Raw genomic sequence first — 16,657 nt, 5'->3', positions numbered from 1 at the left:
AAAATAAAAAAAAAAAAAAAAAAAGACTTCAGACTAACACATCTATAAATCAGTCTAAAAAATGACTGGAAATAAACACCCTCCTCCTCCTTCCTTAGGATGCATGCTGCCTTCCAGCACCATCTGCTCACACAGTGGTTCATCATGTGGGCTCGGGTGCCAGACAGCTCCAGCCTGATGGCTGGCCTCACTGTCCCTCAACCAGGTGACCCCTGCTGTGCAGATTTTTCCCATCTGCACAATGGGGGTGCCTACATCATGGGGACAGGGTGCCTTAAAACACTGGCCCAGGGGCTGTTAGCTCTCTGCAGGTGACCTTTCCCTTTCCTTTTCCGTCCTGCTGACCTTGAAAATCCTAAGAACTAGCTGCCACCTCGATGGAGCCCTAACGGGTGGGCAAGTTGTGGCTTCAACCTTCTATCCACCTCCAACCTCCTGTTCCATGCCACTAGGAAGGAGTGGGGTGGAGGAGATGAAGAATAGTGGGTTTTGCCCCTTTGCCTGCTCTGGGGGTGGGGTGCCCAGTGTGCCACAGTGCCTCCCTCTCCCTCCCCAGGCACAGGGGTGAGTTCCCCTGATTGCAAGTAGATGCCCCTTGTGAGGATTGCCCATGGCCACAGCCTTGTCCAGAGATACCTGCATCTCTGCACAGTTGCCCTCAACCTCTGCTCCAAGCCAGTGGAACTCGAAAGGTGGCCTCCCCATCCACTTTGTCCTGTGCCTCCCTCCCCAGGATCTTATTCCTTGCTCTCCCACCTACATCCAGACCAGGCACTGCCCACCCAATGCCTAGCCTGTGACTCTAGCTAAGTCAAGGCTGATGCTGCTCACTTTTTGCACCTTCAGAAATGCAGAGACTACTTAAATTGCTGTTCCTGTGTGTCCTGGAACCTCCTGCCATTGTTTAGTACCAGGTGTCATAAAGATATGGGCTCAGGGGTTGGACAGGTGGGCCTCAGTGGGCATTTAAATACCCGATAGCTCTTACAACACTGAAGTTCTGCATGGATCTCCCCCTACCCATCCATGCTTTGGAGAAAGAGAGAGAAGATTTAGGGGGAACAGCAGTTTTGCCTCCTCACAGTCCTGGACCGAGATCAGGCCTGACACCACCCATGCTTCAAGAAGAGGTGACAACACCATAATTCACTTTGGCCATTTCTAGGCTGTGATCTGAGTTTTGTATGGGTGAGATGGGTTTGTTTTGATCCTCACAACCAAAGGTGCCTTAGTGGAAGCCAGGATGTATTTAGGGAGCATTTGCTATGGCAGGGACACTGTGAACAACCACGAAGACAAACCAAACACCCCACCCATGGGGGGGTGGTCCTCATCTCACATGGGCCACTCTTCCTGCTCCTGGATAGGACTCTGTGTCAAAGGCACATTCAGTACCACCCTTGGCCTCAGTCACTCGAAGGAAGTCTCTAGAAACTTCTCAGATCACAGAAAGCTCAGGAAGTCTGCATCCTCTAGGAGAGGGACACTGGATAGGTGTCCCTGAAGTCTGTCACAGCAGATTCAGACAGGCCTGAGATACCCATCGGAGAGCAGATGCTGGCTTAATGGGCATCCCCGTGATGCTCATGGAATGTGCATCCAAAGAAAGCTGGCCTGGAGGACAACGAGGAATAGAATCAGCTGAGAGCTGTAGCTGGCCTGGCTCACACGGTAGCAAACACAGACTGTCTACAAAGATGACCAAGGTGGGCGTAAGCAGCCAGTGCCTGTAACACTCAGCGCATCCTGGTTTACATGGAGACACAGCTGAAGGAGACAGACTCAGAGGGTGACAATGGTGAGTGGATGGACTTCCCAGGGGTGAAGACTGGGGCGTGGCCATGAACAGCTCCAGATGGCACTGGCTGGAGCCTGCTGCCCAAACCTGGGCTGGTGGGAGGGGTCTGTCCTCTCCCAGCTGTTCTTTTGCTCTGTCAGGGGCTGAGCAGCCTGTGACATTTTTAGCTTCGCTTCTGCCCCCGCTCAGCCCCTTGCCAGTGATCCTCAGGTTCCCAGGTGACAGCTGTGTATTGACACCAGGACACAAGCCCCATTTGTGCCTAAGCATGTTTACTGATGATATGACCAGTGACTGTCCTCGGTACCCATTTAGACAGAGGTCATATCACAGTATCAGGTGGAAACTGAGGTTTCCAGGATTCGTCCAGGTCAACACAGCTGGACTGGCGAGGATCAGGGTCCAGGTCCCTCCCCTGACACTGGCTGTCTGTCATCCAAGGCCTGCAGGGGGACTGTGGGGTGGAGGTCCCAGGAGTACTGGTCACCTGGAGCCCTGGCATATCACTGAATCAGGGACTGCTAGATGCAGAAGGCCCTGGAAGCCAGTCGCTAATGAGGCTCTGTCGCCTTCCCATCCAAAGCTTTCATGTGGCCTTTGTTAGGCTCTGTCCATCAGTCCACAGCAGGAGGGAGCCTCCACCCCTGCCTGCTGCCTCTCCCAGGCTCAAGGCAGACAGCACCTAGCCAGCAGCCTCCCATGTGGGCCAGAGAGGAGCCACAGAGGAAACAGGAAGGTGCTGCCACAGATTTTTCTCCCATCCCCATGGCCAAGGGGCCTCTGCATTGCTTTGCCTTCCCCACCCCAACCCTGCTGTTGCCTCTCACTCATACCCCTCACAGGGTGTTCCAGCACTCTGGTGCCAGTGGGCCCGGACAGGTGCCACCCCTGAGAGCCATGTGCACCTGGTGCCCAGGGCTCCACCGACAATAGAGGCATTGCATCGGCTCCCATGGGGACCAAACCAGGAGACCAGAGAGAGAGAGCACCACCCCTCCCCACCCTACCCCTACTTTCTGATACAACTTGGGGGCCCAGGCGTCCTGCAAAAGCACCCCCAATATTCATTTTCTATAGTCAAAGTAGGAAATCTCCAAGAGTCCCTGGTGGAGGGCAACTCACTCAGGAAGATAAGGACAGAAACCCCATGAACCTGGTAAGCATCTCGCAAGGATGCTGGCTGCACACTGCCTGCTCCTTACCTTGTCCTGACTATGACAGTTCCACCCCAGTGCACACATTCTCCCAGCTCCTGCAGAATGTTTTCCATGCATGATGCCCTACTGGGGTCCTGGAGTAGCGGGGGTGGAGACAGGTTAGACTCTAGGGACCCTGAAGTTACAGATAGTCGGCCCCTGTGCCCATGGGTTCTGCATCTGTATGTTCAAGTGTTCCCATAATATTTCCAGTGTATTCTGGGCTATAAATAATCTAGAGATGACTTTCTATACAGCAGGATGTGGGTAGATTACATGCAAACACTACCCCTTTTCGCCTAAAGGAGGGGAGCATCCAATGACTTTGGTGACCTCTGGGGTCCTGGAATTCTTCCCCCACTGATGTTTGTATGCAGCTTGTGGGCACCTACCTGTCAGGCTAGGTCTCTGTTCCTACCACTCTGTCCCTCCCCAAGAGGCAGCCCTCAAGTTCCAGGCCAAGGGCCACATGCCCTGGGGACTCCAGCAGGCTTTCACTGTGGGCCCAGGCCTTCGCTGGGCTGTCTCACTCCAAGTGAGACTGCTACGTCCATCTGTGAATGTGCTCAACCAAAGCCTTCAAGGAATAAAACCAACTTCACATTGAAATGTATAACTAAAGAGTCACTTTCATTGAAAAGAATAACATTAGCTTTTTTTTAAAATTGTCTCACATCCTTAAAGATTTATTAAGCACATTTGTCATGTTATATAGATATATATTTCAGAAAAAGCCCTAATAACCACCACTTTCCCCAGAATGAGGCCCATCAAGTCAGGCACCAACAGAAAGCAGAAAGAAAAATCAGGAATTAATAATCCAACATAAAGTGATACTGTCAACTATTCAGTTTGGTGCCCTAGTTCAATTTATTGAACTTGCCCTCGTAGGCCTGGTGTGACCAAGGCCAGCCCAGGTTTTTGAACCCTATGGTACTTCTAGAAAAAGTATGTAAATTTACAGTATACAGTTTGGATTCACCATGCATGAATACTTTGTGTGTAACATTTGATAAGCTCAGTCTACATCCAGAATAATTTACATGAAAAGACAATATTTATTTAAACAGAGCTCAGTGGGGTAACCAGGGTGTATCATCAGAGTGCTTAACTCATGATCTTAACAGAGGTCCTATCAGGTGGAAGTTTCTTCGACTTGGGTCCATCTCTAGACATCCTGTGTAAAATGCCCCAGGGGACACAGAGCAATCGGCGGCACTAGAATTGCAGCCTTGGTCACTGGTGCCGAAACATGTGCTTTCTCTACTAATGCCACCTTCTGCAGAGCAAACAGACACCATGGCCACATCCTTGCTCACACCAAGGGCTCTGTTCTCAGGGATCCAGTATGAGTGACAGCCATGGCCACCCTGTCCCTCGGCCAGCAAATGTTCCCATCTCCAGGGACCAGAAACTGCAGAGGTCCTGGAGGTGGTGAGGAACAAGGGACTGGCACCTGGCCCTTGGACCACTCGTGCCCTCCCTCCATGCTTGCCAGTATAGGTGCTAGATAGCTTCCAATCACACAGGATCATGCCACCCCAACACCTCCTGGCAGACGATTGGTGCTGTGTAGGCAATTTGCTTAGCAAAAGGCCACACAACTTCCCCAGGTAGGAGAGGAAGGAGAAAAACAACTGACTCAATAATGTTTCTAATATTGAGTCAACAAGATGTGATCTCTCTGAAAGTTTTCTTTTCCAATACAGGCAGGGCTCCTTTAAGATTTGTTAATAATTGATTCACCCAGATTTTCTGAAATTAGTTCCTAATGTTAAGCATTTTAATTCCCAAAGACTGGGTTTTTTTTTCTTTTGTTGTTTATTTTTGCTTTTCCTGTTATGTCTGCTTGGCTTCTGCCTTTCCTTGACACCAGCAACTGTTGTCATTGGAGTTGGCTGTATAGGAGGTGGTTTCCTCAGGGCTGTGGCATGACAAGGGACAGCAATATGCCCTCTTTCAAGGACCTTATGGTCTTGTTTAGGAGTCAAGTGGATACATCAAAAGGAGAATAATTAGACACAGAATGAGAAGTTGTATAGTGAATTCTGTGTGTAGCTCTTATTCCTGAGGCCATGGCGCTCTGGTAACCACCAGCCATCTTGGCCACCAGGCCAAGACTGCCCTCCACAGAGGGTTCGGCCTTGCCAAAACTCATATCCCTTTCCCAGGGACCCAAATATAAAACCCAGCCCCTTTGATAATTTGGATAATTCGATAATTTGGCCCTTTGTGAAGGGCCATCCCGGTTCCAGAATGTTCCAGAATATTCCAGGACTGTTCTAAGGCTAAGGCCTTTGTTGTGGCCATTTTAAAGCCCAACTTTTCTTTCTCTCGCATCCTTATCCTTATCCACCATAAAGGTAGAGATTCAGAATAATCTTCAAGTGAAGGTCACCTAGATCACTTATTTTTGACCTCTAACCTGAATATCAAGTATCCCCCACAGAGCCACAAGCCAAGCAGATGGGCCCTCACCTGTGGCCTCGAAAGGGTTTGGTTTCCTCTCTTCCCAACATTACCTGAGAAGAAAACCTAATCATGTGGTCTTGACAGGCTCCTTAGCCTTGCCAGGCTGGTCCTGGGCACAGCCTCCATTCTCTCTGGTTCCCAGAGGCCACTTTCCCATCTGGCAGATGCCCAGCAGCACAGCAGGAAGTCAGCTGGCCAATTTCCTCTGTTAGACCAGTTTAGTACAACTGCCCGGTATTTTCCTGTCCTGGAGCTGAGAATATTCCACTACCTGTGTCCCAAGATCACTTCAGAATCTCAAATACACTTAACCAGCAAAGTAGAGTGACTAGGAGACAAATAATCTCTGTTGTCCTGATGATGGCTTCTTTCCTTGGATATTCACTCACTTGCCTTGGGTGATGGAAACAGATTGCTATTGAATGCCCAGCTTTGGAAGGACCCAGCTCTACCACTCCTAGCAGACCCCTCCTCCTGCCCTGATGCACAGCCCCTCCACAGTCACTGACCAGGGACAAAGCCCTGTCATACAGTTGAGGCATGAGAGTCATGTAGAAACCTCAGACTCCAACCTTTTTAAAGTCTTGAGCCAGGAATGGTGGTGTATGCCTATAATCCTAGCACTCAGGAGGCTGAGACAAGAAGAATATGAAGAGTTGAGTTTTATATATATATATAATAATGTGGTAATTATTTAACACAAAATTAGTATATTCATTACAATATACCAGTGTGTGATACACATACATAGATCTAGAGAGGTTTAGGAACTGGGCCACCTCATACAAATCCCTCCCATCCCTGTGCATATGACCTTGGACTGTGACCTGTTGCTCTTCACATCCGGAAATTGACCTATTGCTCTACCTCCTGAGTCTGAGCCATGTGACTTGCCAAGTCCTTGAGTCCAGGGCTTGCTTTCCTGCTGCTACCTAGTCAGCCTGCTGGACTCATAGCCAAGTCCTTGCCATCAGCCAGCTGCTGTGGAATTGCCTGGGCAGTGGGCAGAGCCACGAGGGGGACCATCTTGTATTCCTGCCTTGCCTGACCCAAGATCTACCTGGACACTAAGAAGCTCCCAGTGGAAACAGAATTGTAAGGCAGAACACATTAATTGTCTCAAGTCTCTATGGCTCTGGTGTTTTGAAAACAGCAACAGATGGGGTGATGGGTGGCTGAGGTCAGCTCTGTGGGGAGGTGGGCGTGCTGCTGGTCTCAGTGATGCCTGTGTTTTCCACCATGCCCAGCATGGGACAGGCTTGCAATAAAGGAAGGGAGATGCTGCCTGCCCAGGTACCTTATAGAAGAACCTGTCAGGATTCCTGGTTCAGTTTTTATTCCAATGTTTTGTTACTTAAAAAACAAACAAACAAACAAAAAGGACAAAGTCCTAGGGAGTGAGGCATATAAAAGGATGGAAGGTGAGTTATTTATTTCTGAGATAAGAAGGACAAAGAATAACCTTCAGTGACCACCTAACAAAAGGCAAAAGAAAGAGTTCAGGGGCCTGGCTGCCCCAAGGACAAGGAGATGACCTTGGAGGTCAGTGTGCAGACAGCCACTGTCCTCTGTGTGCCCGTTTAGTATCTGATTGGCATGGAGGAAGACAGCGCCCTGGGGTGCTGGATAGGCAGAATGCTGTTGGTAAGGACTGGCTAGGGTGGCATTGGTATCAAGCCTGTGACCTGGTGGCTATTTGTGTGGCTGACACTGCAAGCAGGGTGACCAGGAGGAAGGTGTCCATGTGGGCCCAAAAGACACTTGGCTGTTTGGAGCCTGACTGCTTGTCTTCTGAAAGTGACAGGAGATAAAAATTCCCTGGGCCCCTCACCCCTCTGTACCCCCAGCCCTGGGATGTGAATGCCAGTGACCCTACCACAGAGCCAAGAGGGGGTGCTCTGGACAGGCAGAGCAGGCTGGGTCCTGGAGCTGCTGCCATCCAGCCCCCTGGCACCTAGATTCCCAGATCCTGGGGGAAATGTGGTCACAGAGCTGCTGACAGTGGTAAGCAGTGGGCCTTTATGGGCCATCCACAGCCAAGCCAACATATCTCCCATGGCTCCCCAGAACCTGCTCATGTGGCTCTCAGAATGGAAATGGTAATTTTCTGACTGCTGGCCCGACCATGTGCTGAGGGCAGGAACGATGTTGGGGTAGCCCCTCAGGGCTGCCATCAGCCAGCATCACAGACAGTGTAGCTCGCAACAGTGGATTCACACTTGTGGAGGACAGAAGTCCAAGATCAAGGCGATGGCAGGACCACGCTCCCTCTGACACCTGCAGGAGGACCCTTTGCTGTTTCTGGTAGTTCCCTGTCCCTTGGCTTGGGGCAGCATCACTGCATTCCTGCCTCAGTCTCCCATGTTGCATGGCCTTCTTCCCTCTGTTTCTGTACCCAAACTTCCTAGAAGGACCCATTACATCCCATCACGGCCCATCCTAATGACCTCATCTCAATTGACATCTTCATTCCTTCTGCAAAGAACCTGTTTCGGACAAGGCCATGCTCGTGGGCACAGTGGGTTAGGACTTTGACAGCTCTCTCTGTGGCATGTGATTCAGCCCATCACACCGTTATCTCTGCGTCCTGAACCAGGGTGTATGCATACCCAGAACACAGATCCAAATCAACCCAGTGTCTTATAGTCCCAGCCATATTGCAAACAGGGGCCCAGCAATTCTCTGGCTCTCCATTTCTTTATCTACTGACTGAGCAGTCTGTGCCCCTTCCAAAACTCTCCCTCACCCCGTGGCATCCTTCCTCTTCCTCTCCCAAGCACAAATGGAGAACAGAACAGCACTGCCCTTCTTCTGGGCTTCCCAAGAAAGACAGCAGTGAAGCTGGGTTCCCTACAGTGGGGACAGGGCTGCTGACTTGTGAAGAAGAGGAAACCTGGGGCTATGACAGCAAATTGGCTGCAGCTGTACATTCATCAGCAGCTCACTGCTCACCCAGAGGACACCAAACAGAGAGGCCCTGGCAGAAACCCCAAAACCTGGTGCTATCTAATTGGTCATTGCCAAGCCCGGAGTTGGTGCTGAGGACTTCCTGTCAATAGGAAGTAAAGGATGGAGATTAGGTTATTTTTGAAGCAGGTACACTAGCAGAAGGGATCAGTATAATTCAGATGAACCATTCCATGCAGGTCCCAACCTGTGGGACCTTCTCCCACTGCAGGGGATGCACAGTGTCTAATATTCAACCATATCCTTGGGTTTGGCTACATGCGCTGCTCCTGGTTAGCGGAGGGGTCTTCAATGAACACCCTGTGGTTACCCCTGAGAGACATACTTTACGTCTCTCATGGTTCCTTCTCTCTGCTTACAGCATGGCTGACCAACCAAATGAAGGACTGTTTTAACCCGGAGGCTCAGCACTTTATCTGCCTGTTTGCCCATTTCAAAAGATGCTAGCAACATGTGGGGGTTAACAAGATGAGTGGTCCACCCTCATGGAAGAAGTGGGGGTCAGCTGGTGTTTCAAGGGGGGTTATGTTCATTCACTCTTCACATTCTGAATCAAAGAAGGGTGGACAGAGGAGAATAGCAGGACCCTCACCAGCTCCTCCAGGTGTCTAGGGCTCCCAGAAAAGCAAAAGGTGTCCAGAAACCAAAAATCCCATGCAGTGAGCGGGACAGGTCAGAATGGGAAGACAGGCCAAAGAAAATAAAAGTCAAGAAATGGCATCGTTTCAGAATACACTTATTTATCTGAAGGTTTTAGAGGATGCAAACAGATTTAAAAGTTATGTAAACTGGAGACTGGATAAAGAAGATGTAGTTTTTCTGTAAAATGGAGTACTACTAGTCCATAAAGAATGAGAAACTATAGAGTCATTTATAACTAAATGGATGCACATTAAGGCTATACTCTCTCTCTCTCTCTCTCTCTCTTTTTGGGGGGGTTTTGAGACAGGGTCTCACTATGTAGTTGAGATTGACCTGGAACTCACTATGTAGCCCACGCTAGTCTTGAACTCACAGCGATCCTCCTGCCTCATCCTCATGAGTGCTGGGATTACAGGGATGCACCACGACATCTGGCTAAGTAAGAGGCTATACGCTTAAGTGTACACACTTGAGTAAATACTTGAGTTTCTCTGGTGTGTAAAGCTAAAAGTGTATAAGGTTCAAATGGTATAATTGATGGTGTGAAATGGGAAGCAAATGGCTGAAGGGGAAGTAGGAAGGGGAGGGGAAAGGAAATAAGGGAAAATAAAAAATGGAAACAAAGTCTTTGTAAATAGGGAAGGGTGAAGGAGGTGAAGGGAGGGCAGGGGTATGGGGAAAAAATAAGAACCAAGACCTGTCATGTAAAGGTACAGATCCCAATGATAAATGTAACTGTGTTGTTTGCTTTAAATGTACCAATAAACTTAATGGGAAAAAATTGTGAACAATGAAAAAATAATAAAACAAAATAAATTAATTAAAAATAATAAAAATAAAAGTTATGTAAACAAAATCTGAACGGATGAAGATGTACTGGGGAAAAAGAAGCACTTCCAAATGATTTCTTTAGTCAATCTAGGATTAGTCAATTATCTAGCATTTACTCAACCGCGACTGTCAAGCAGCCATGACGCCAAGCCCCACACGGAGACTAGAAATGGTAACACGGTTTTTCTAGCGGGAGAAGGTCAGTTCAAAGAAAACAGACAGGGAAAGACACTGGCAATAAACTGAGAACCCTGACACATGTGTAATGTGGGAAAGAAGACATATCTGAGCTCATCCCCTATGCTGGCTGCCCCTTCTGCTCGTTACCTGGTACCAGAGATGTCCTTTGGTGAGAGGAGGATCCAGGATGGAAGGGTTTGTACTCACCTTGAGGACAGTCTGTAGCAGTTAGCCCCTTGCTCTTGCAAGGACGCTTGAAAATCCTCTACAAACAGGTGCTAGGACTAAGCAGGGCAGCGGGTGGGGACTGGAGAAGAGTGAAGGTGCACACTGCCCTTCCACCCAAATTGTCCATGGAATGATGGGTGGATCATCTATACCATGGGGCTAAAGGGATGAGATGGAAGAATTCATCTCTCAACATGTGATTCTGCATGGTTATGGGCGAGCTCTGTACTTTTCCACACTTACGCTGCTCCATAGAGGCCCCTGCTTATTGGGTATGGCAGAGTCCTGGAGGAATGGGGATCTGTCTCTTGCTTCTAGCTCCTCCCTCAGGCCCAGCACCGGACTGTGCCCAAGTGGCACTCTGCCTGGGTGCTCTGCCCATCTGCAGGAGCCCCTGCTGGCAGCAGCCTCCTGTCTTCATTTATGAACCTGAGAGCCACTGCACAGTGCTGGGGACTTCATCACCAAATAGCTGGGTGACTGCATGTCCCTGTAAGGGTGTAGGGCGCAGCAAGTCACTGAAGGGCAGAGGCCAGAAACCTTCCAGTGTGGCCTGACAGCTGGCTCACAAGGGGCTAATCTGGCTGGAGGGTGATCTGGATGCTCAGCTTTATTTGGAAGCTAGAAATACCCTGCCTGTGCTAAACAGTCAGTAGCCAAGGATATCTCTTCTCAGTGATAGCTCGATCAGTGCAGATGACTTGATAGAAGATAGAGAAATGACAGAGATGTTCAGATAGATAATGCAGGAGTAGATCGGGAGATAATGGATGAATGGTGTCTTAGGCGGCTTTCCTGTCACTGTTACAAAATATCTAACATTCACCACTTAAAGGAGGAGACGTTTATTTTGGCTCACAGCTTTCAGAAGATTCATTTCATGGTCATTTGGTTCCAAGGCAGAGGCAGCATGACAGAAGGCCCTGGTGGGAAAAAAAATGCTCGCCCCATGACAGCCAAGGACAAGAACATACCCTTTAAGGTTACACCCCTAGAGCCCACCTCTCCCAAACAGGCTCTGCCTCCTAACAGCAAATCATCCACAAACTCATGAGCAGAATAATCCATTGATGAGTATGGCACTCCCATGATCCAGTCACTTTCCACACACGTGAAGCTCTGGAGGAATACTTTGAATCTAAACTATAACAGACGAGAGAGAGAGAGAGAGAGAGAGAGAGAGAGACAGAGACAGAGAGACAGAGACAGAGACAGAGACAGACAGAGACAGAGACAGACAGAGAGAGACAAAGAGAGACAGAGAGAGAGCACTCATAGAAAACTAGAAACTAACTTTTTAAACCCCAGTAGACCTAAAAATCCAGAAGAACTTAATAAATACACAGAATGATGGGTCCCACCTTCAGCAATTCTGGCTCCTTAGGTTGGACTGAGACTTAGGACATTATGTTATAAGCAAATTCTGGGTGACTCTACTTAAGGTGATCCAGGAGAAACACTTTAAAAATGTTGACTAACCCCTAACCCAAGAAAAATGTTGTACAAACTAAGGTCAAGGCCAAAGTCAAAGCTAATATCTCCACTGTGTGTACTCCCCTCTCTTCCCTGAGGAACATCCAGGGTGTTTCAGCAGTGTGACAGCAGAGAGCATGTGGTCAGCTGGTCCTCCAGCCTTGGAGGCAGAACACAGCTCCCTTCCTGCTGTTGTCTGGGATTGCTGAACACCACTGAGGTGGCAGCCTGGTACTAACCTGGAGGGCACTGTGGCCTCCAGCATCCGTGTCTTCCCTGGCAGCCATGCAGCAGGCAGAAACACCAGGAGCAGCAGACTGCCCAGGCCCGTCGTGTCTCCACAACTTTCTGTGACCAACCAGCTGTCCTTGGCTCTATTTTTAGTCTGTCTCCAGTGACTGTGAAGGATTTCTAGAGCTCCTTTCCCAAGAGGGCCAGGGACATGTGCATCCCGTCACTAATGCCCTACTCAGCAGGGAAGAACTGAACTCCTCTGCCAGCCTCAGTGTCCCCACAGGCTTCTGCCCCAGGCCCTTCTCTTGGAAGCCCCCCTTCTTCTTGGCTGCCAGCCCTGCCACTGGCTTGTAGATAGTTCCAAAGACCATGACGTGTCAGCCAACAGTTACTGATTAAAATATGCCTATGAGATGAATGGATTTTAGCAATCCTAGGGAAGCTGCTTTTGCTAGATAGAAAAAAAAAAGGAGAAAAAACACACTTGCTTTCCACAGTGCTGGCAGAGTGCCATGCCCAGACACAAACCCAGTGAATTACTTTCTCATCATTCCCATCACATCCAGTATTATTCTTCCTTTGCCTCAGGGAATATGAAAGCAAACTCAAGAGACTGGCATGCCATAACTCTAACCTCTGTGCCTGTTTATGTCTATATCATGTAGCCTCAGACAGGGCCCACACCCACCAGTCCTCTCTTCTGATCTTCCCCACCCCCCACAAGACCCTGGAGATCTGCCATGATGGTGACCTATGCTGGGTGACAATGAGGCTAACACCAGGCAGGGTAGCACCCTCAGTTGGACCCATGCACTGCTTTCCCTTTCTGGGCACCCAGCCATCCATCCATTTCAACTTCTAAATTATGTGGGAATTCTAGGTCTCTCTTATCTGCAGTGCTACAACTCATCAGCCTTGGGGTGTTCCCTAAAACGGATTCTTCTTTCCAGATATCCAAGACACAGTAGGGGTCACTGGCAGGAAGTAGAATGAAGATGGCTAAAGGTGATCCCAGCCTAAGAAAGAAGATTTGCAGTGATTTCTCCAAGGCCGAAAGCCACAGTCCTGCTCTACACCAGATATGGGGGAGGGACCTGGGTCCCCAGAAGGACTCAGTTCAACTGAAAAGAATACAGGTTGTAAACACTAGAGGCCCAGATGCCACTGGACACTACCAAATGACCGCACTCACTTGGCTGCCAGAGCCACAGAATCTTTCAGGAGCAACTCCTTGGAATCCAAGCCACCTTTGGGCATGACATTCCTGGGACATGGGGGCACAAGGAATCAGATGTGATTTCCTCCATGGATTTGCTGCCCTTGGCTCAATGACACCATGGCTGTGATGGAACTCATCAAGTTCCCCAAGAACAGGTCCCTTAAACCACTCCCTCCAACTCATAACAAGGTCAGCTCCATTTCTGGCTCCCTCTCCACCAGCCAGACCAAAGGCCCACCCATCCTCCATTGTGCTCTCCCACCTGGCTGTCCGCACATCCTGCCTAGTTCAGGCCCTCAGGCCCAGGCTCTTACCCTTGTCCCTTCACTCCACTCCACAACTTTTCCAAGCCACTTCTTGTGGACTGTATTTTCATCACCTTTTAACAGAGTCTTAGTTTAGCCCCTCCCCCTAATGGTACCCAGACAAGAACTCAGATCTGGTACTTCAGCTCAGGTGGCATACGTGAGGAGAAAGAGGCAGATAAGACAGGAGAGCCAGTGGGATGACTAAGGAGGGCTCAACCCTTCCCCTGGTACCATCAGCAACTGCAAGCTCTGTGAGGGCCAGGACAGAGCTCCCTGCTCCAGCCCTGGATCTCAGTGTTAGGAGAGCACAGGCATAGGCTGACAGTCCATTAACCACTGTAGAGTACTATGATTAGGAAGGACTGGATCATGACAAGAATATCGTAAGAGAAGCTGCCAGTGTCACCTCTGGCTGCAAGAATGGCCCAGAGTCCCAACTACAACACAGATTTTTGACATACACTCTCAATTCCTTAACTGGTCCTGGATTTTTGTCCTACACTAGCACAGCATCGACCCACAAGGCATTTGGGACTAGCTGCTTCACATGGCCCTAGTACAATATGGCCCATCCATAGGACAAAACCACTATCACCTTCTTCTCTCCCCCTCCCCTTTCTCCTTTTATAATTTAGTGGTCTGGGATCAATGTAATAGTCACACATGTATATAATACTTAAAATTGAAAAACACTTTCCCATGAATTATTTCATTCAACATCCCTATAATGAGGCGGCAAAATGGGTATTTGTATTTTCTCCATTTGACAAACTAAACGATCAGGTGATCACTGTTAAACAGAAAGTTTAGTAGCAACATCTAACTTTAATATTTGTTTTTCACATCAAACTCTTATTCCTGCATATTTGGATCGCCACCATGGTGGCCACACAGCAGTCAGGGGATCTAGTCACCTGCTCCCTTGGCTCCTACTGTGACAAGGAGGGCTGGCCCCTCAAGTACCCATTAGACGGCTGGACCCCAACTCTAGACCTCCCCTTCTGCATCCTGTGATAGAGGCACCCACTGGGAGGGAATGTCTGAGCAGGAGGACCTTGTGGGAGGAGCTAAAGGACTTCGCTCAGCAAACGGGGAAAATGCCTAGTGCTCTTTGCAGTGGCAAGAGTCACTGGCCACCAACTTGCCAGCTCTGCCTGTGGCTGTCTGTCGGAAAGGATTAGCTTTAACGAGGTACCCAGGCAGCCCTGGAGAACGCGGTGCACATCCCGTTCTGTCCCAGACCAACCAGAGAGGAGGAAGAACACACTTTTCTTCCCTGAGCCTCTAGTCTATGTGCGCGCACAGGGGTGTGTTTGCTCTGTGCACGCGCTTCTGGGGGTGTGCCAGCACGTGTGTGGTGTTCCGACAAGCATTTACTGGGTTGGTCTTGGCGAAGGGTGTGACCCAGCGTGTGTGAGGGGGGCTCCCTTGGAGTCCAGATAAGCTCTGCTTCGCACCTCCCACCACCCTACCCTGCTGAGCAGTGGAGAGGGCAAGGGGCGTCGGGCTTCTGGGAAGGATGGGTGCACGACCTACCAGCTGCTCCCTCTGGTTGGTCAAGGTCGATCTGTAGATCGATTAATATCGCTAAAGTCCAGCCCAAACTGCTGGCGTGGCCGGGGCTGAAGTTCATGGCAGCCCTGCATAGATTAGGGAGCCCTGAACTCCCAAATACCACTGAGGCCCAAAGCATGCTCCAGGAGGTGGACGAAGGTAATGGCAGCTGAGGAGCCCCCTCCCAGGACCTAGAAACACCTAGAGGAAAATTAACGGGGAGAAAGATCCACCTGGGGACGCATCTCAGCCCTCGCCCCGTCCCCGTCCCCACCCATCCACAGCCTCTCCCATTCCATACCCTCCCCTCCGTCCTCGCAGCCGCGCGCAGCTCCACCCCGCCTTCCCCAGAGTCGCCCCCCGTACAGTCTCTAACCCTGCCGCTGAGGGTGGGGAGCCAGATCAAGCCTCAGATCTGCCGCCCAGCTCCCGCCCTGTGTTATCCCCCTCCCCCAGCCTCCGTAGCCAGAGGGAAGGGCTGGGGGCGCGCACGGCGCGCGCGGGACGTTCCTCTTTAACCGCCTCGGCGCCGCGGCCGTCTGTCCCCTCAGAGCCCGGACTCACCGGGTCTCTAACCCTGCCGCTGAGGGTGGGGAGCCAGATCAAGCCTCAGATCTGCCGCCCAGCTCCCGCCCTGTGTTATCCCCCTCCCCCAGCCTCCGTAGCCAGAGGGAAGGGCTGGGGGCGCGCACGGCGCGCGCGGGACGTTCCTCTTTAACCGCCTCGGCGCCGCGGCCGTCTGTCCCCTCAGAGCCCGGACTCACCGGAATGTGCACTCGCAGCGATCGCCTCTTCTGGCTGGGATTCTTCTTGCCGCCGCTCCCGCCGGAGCTGGAAACCTCTTTCTTCTTCTTGGTGTCCATGGCCGCGCTTCCCATAACTTTAACCAGAAGTTAAGCCGGGGACTCTTTCCTGGGGTTCAGTCCCCCTCTGCCTTGTCCAGCCTCTGGGGTTGGTCCCAAACCACGCGCTCTTTATGACTGTCTTTCCCCCGTGAAGACACGGCGTGGGGACTTCCGCGGGGAAGGGGTGGAGCGGGGAACTCGCGCCACGACACCCGAGGACTGGCGGTCCAGGGAGCGCAGAGTTCGGCGCCCTCTTTCTCCTACAGAACCATCGGGTGCAAAGTCGGAGTCGAAGCCCGCGCTTGTGCTGGTTACGCGTGGCAGCGGTCTTCTGCTGTGTGACAAAGTTTTCTTCCTTTTACAAAGCGAGGCAGCATTTTCCACCCTCTAGGCTCCTCCCACAACCTCCCAGAGGTAATCTCCGAGGCAGGTGCAATTAAAAACAATTTGGAAAACGGCGCTCCGGTGCCTGAGTCTGGGTGGAGAAAATGAGACAGTCCGTATTTCAGTTTATGACCCTCGGCCAAAGAATAAAGCAGCCCAGAGTCTGGAACCGGGGCGGTCCTCTCCGCGCAAGAGGGAGGGCAAGAGGGGAAGAGGAGGTGCAAAGGCGAAAGCTCTTCGCAATTGGGCTACTGCGTGGCTGCGGGTACAAGTTTGGGCCGCCGATGGCGCGGCCCTGCCCGCCCCAGGACTAGCCAGGAGCCCGG

General features: G+C 50.7%; 1 protein-coding gene across 1 annotated transcript in view; it reads right to left on the bottom strand.

Moving 5' to 3' along the window:
* Window positions 1-16,651, bottom strand: part of Prkag2 (protein kinase AMP-activated non-catalytic subunit gamma 2) — a 243,229-nt gene extending 226,578 nt beyond the window's left edge. The window contains exon 1 of the mRNA XM_033763960.1: window positions 15,867-16,651. Coding sequence (XP_033619851.1) covers window positions 15,867-15,980 — 114 coding nt within the window. The 5' untranslated portion in view covers window positions 15,981-16,651. The remainder of the gene's footprint in view (window positions 1-15,866) is intronic.
* Between the last annotated feature and the right edge of the window lie 6 nt (window positions 16,652-16,657).

The sequence above is a fragment of the Fukomys damarensis genome, unplaced genomic scaffold, assembly GCF_012274545.1.
Source record: "Fukomys damarensis isolate Sample0158 unplaced genomic scaffold, DMR_v1.0_HiC HiC_scaffold_16, whole genome shotgun sequence".
In the NCBI taxonomy this organism is placed as follows: Eukaryota; Metazoa; Chordata; class Mammalia; order Rodentia; family Bathyergidae; genus Fukomys; species Fukomys damarensis.
This window is presented reverse-complemented; position numbering and strand designations above follow the sequence as displayed.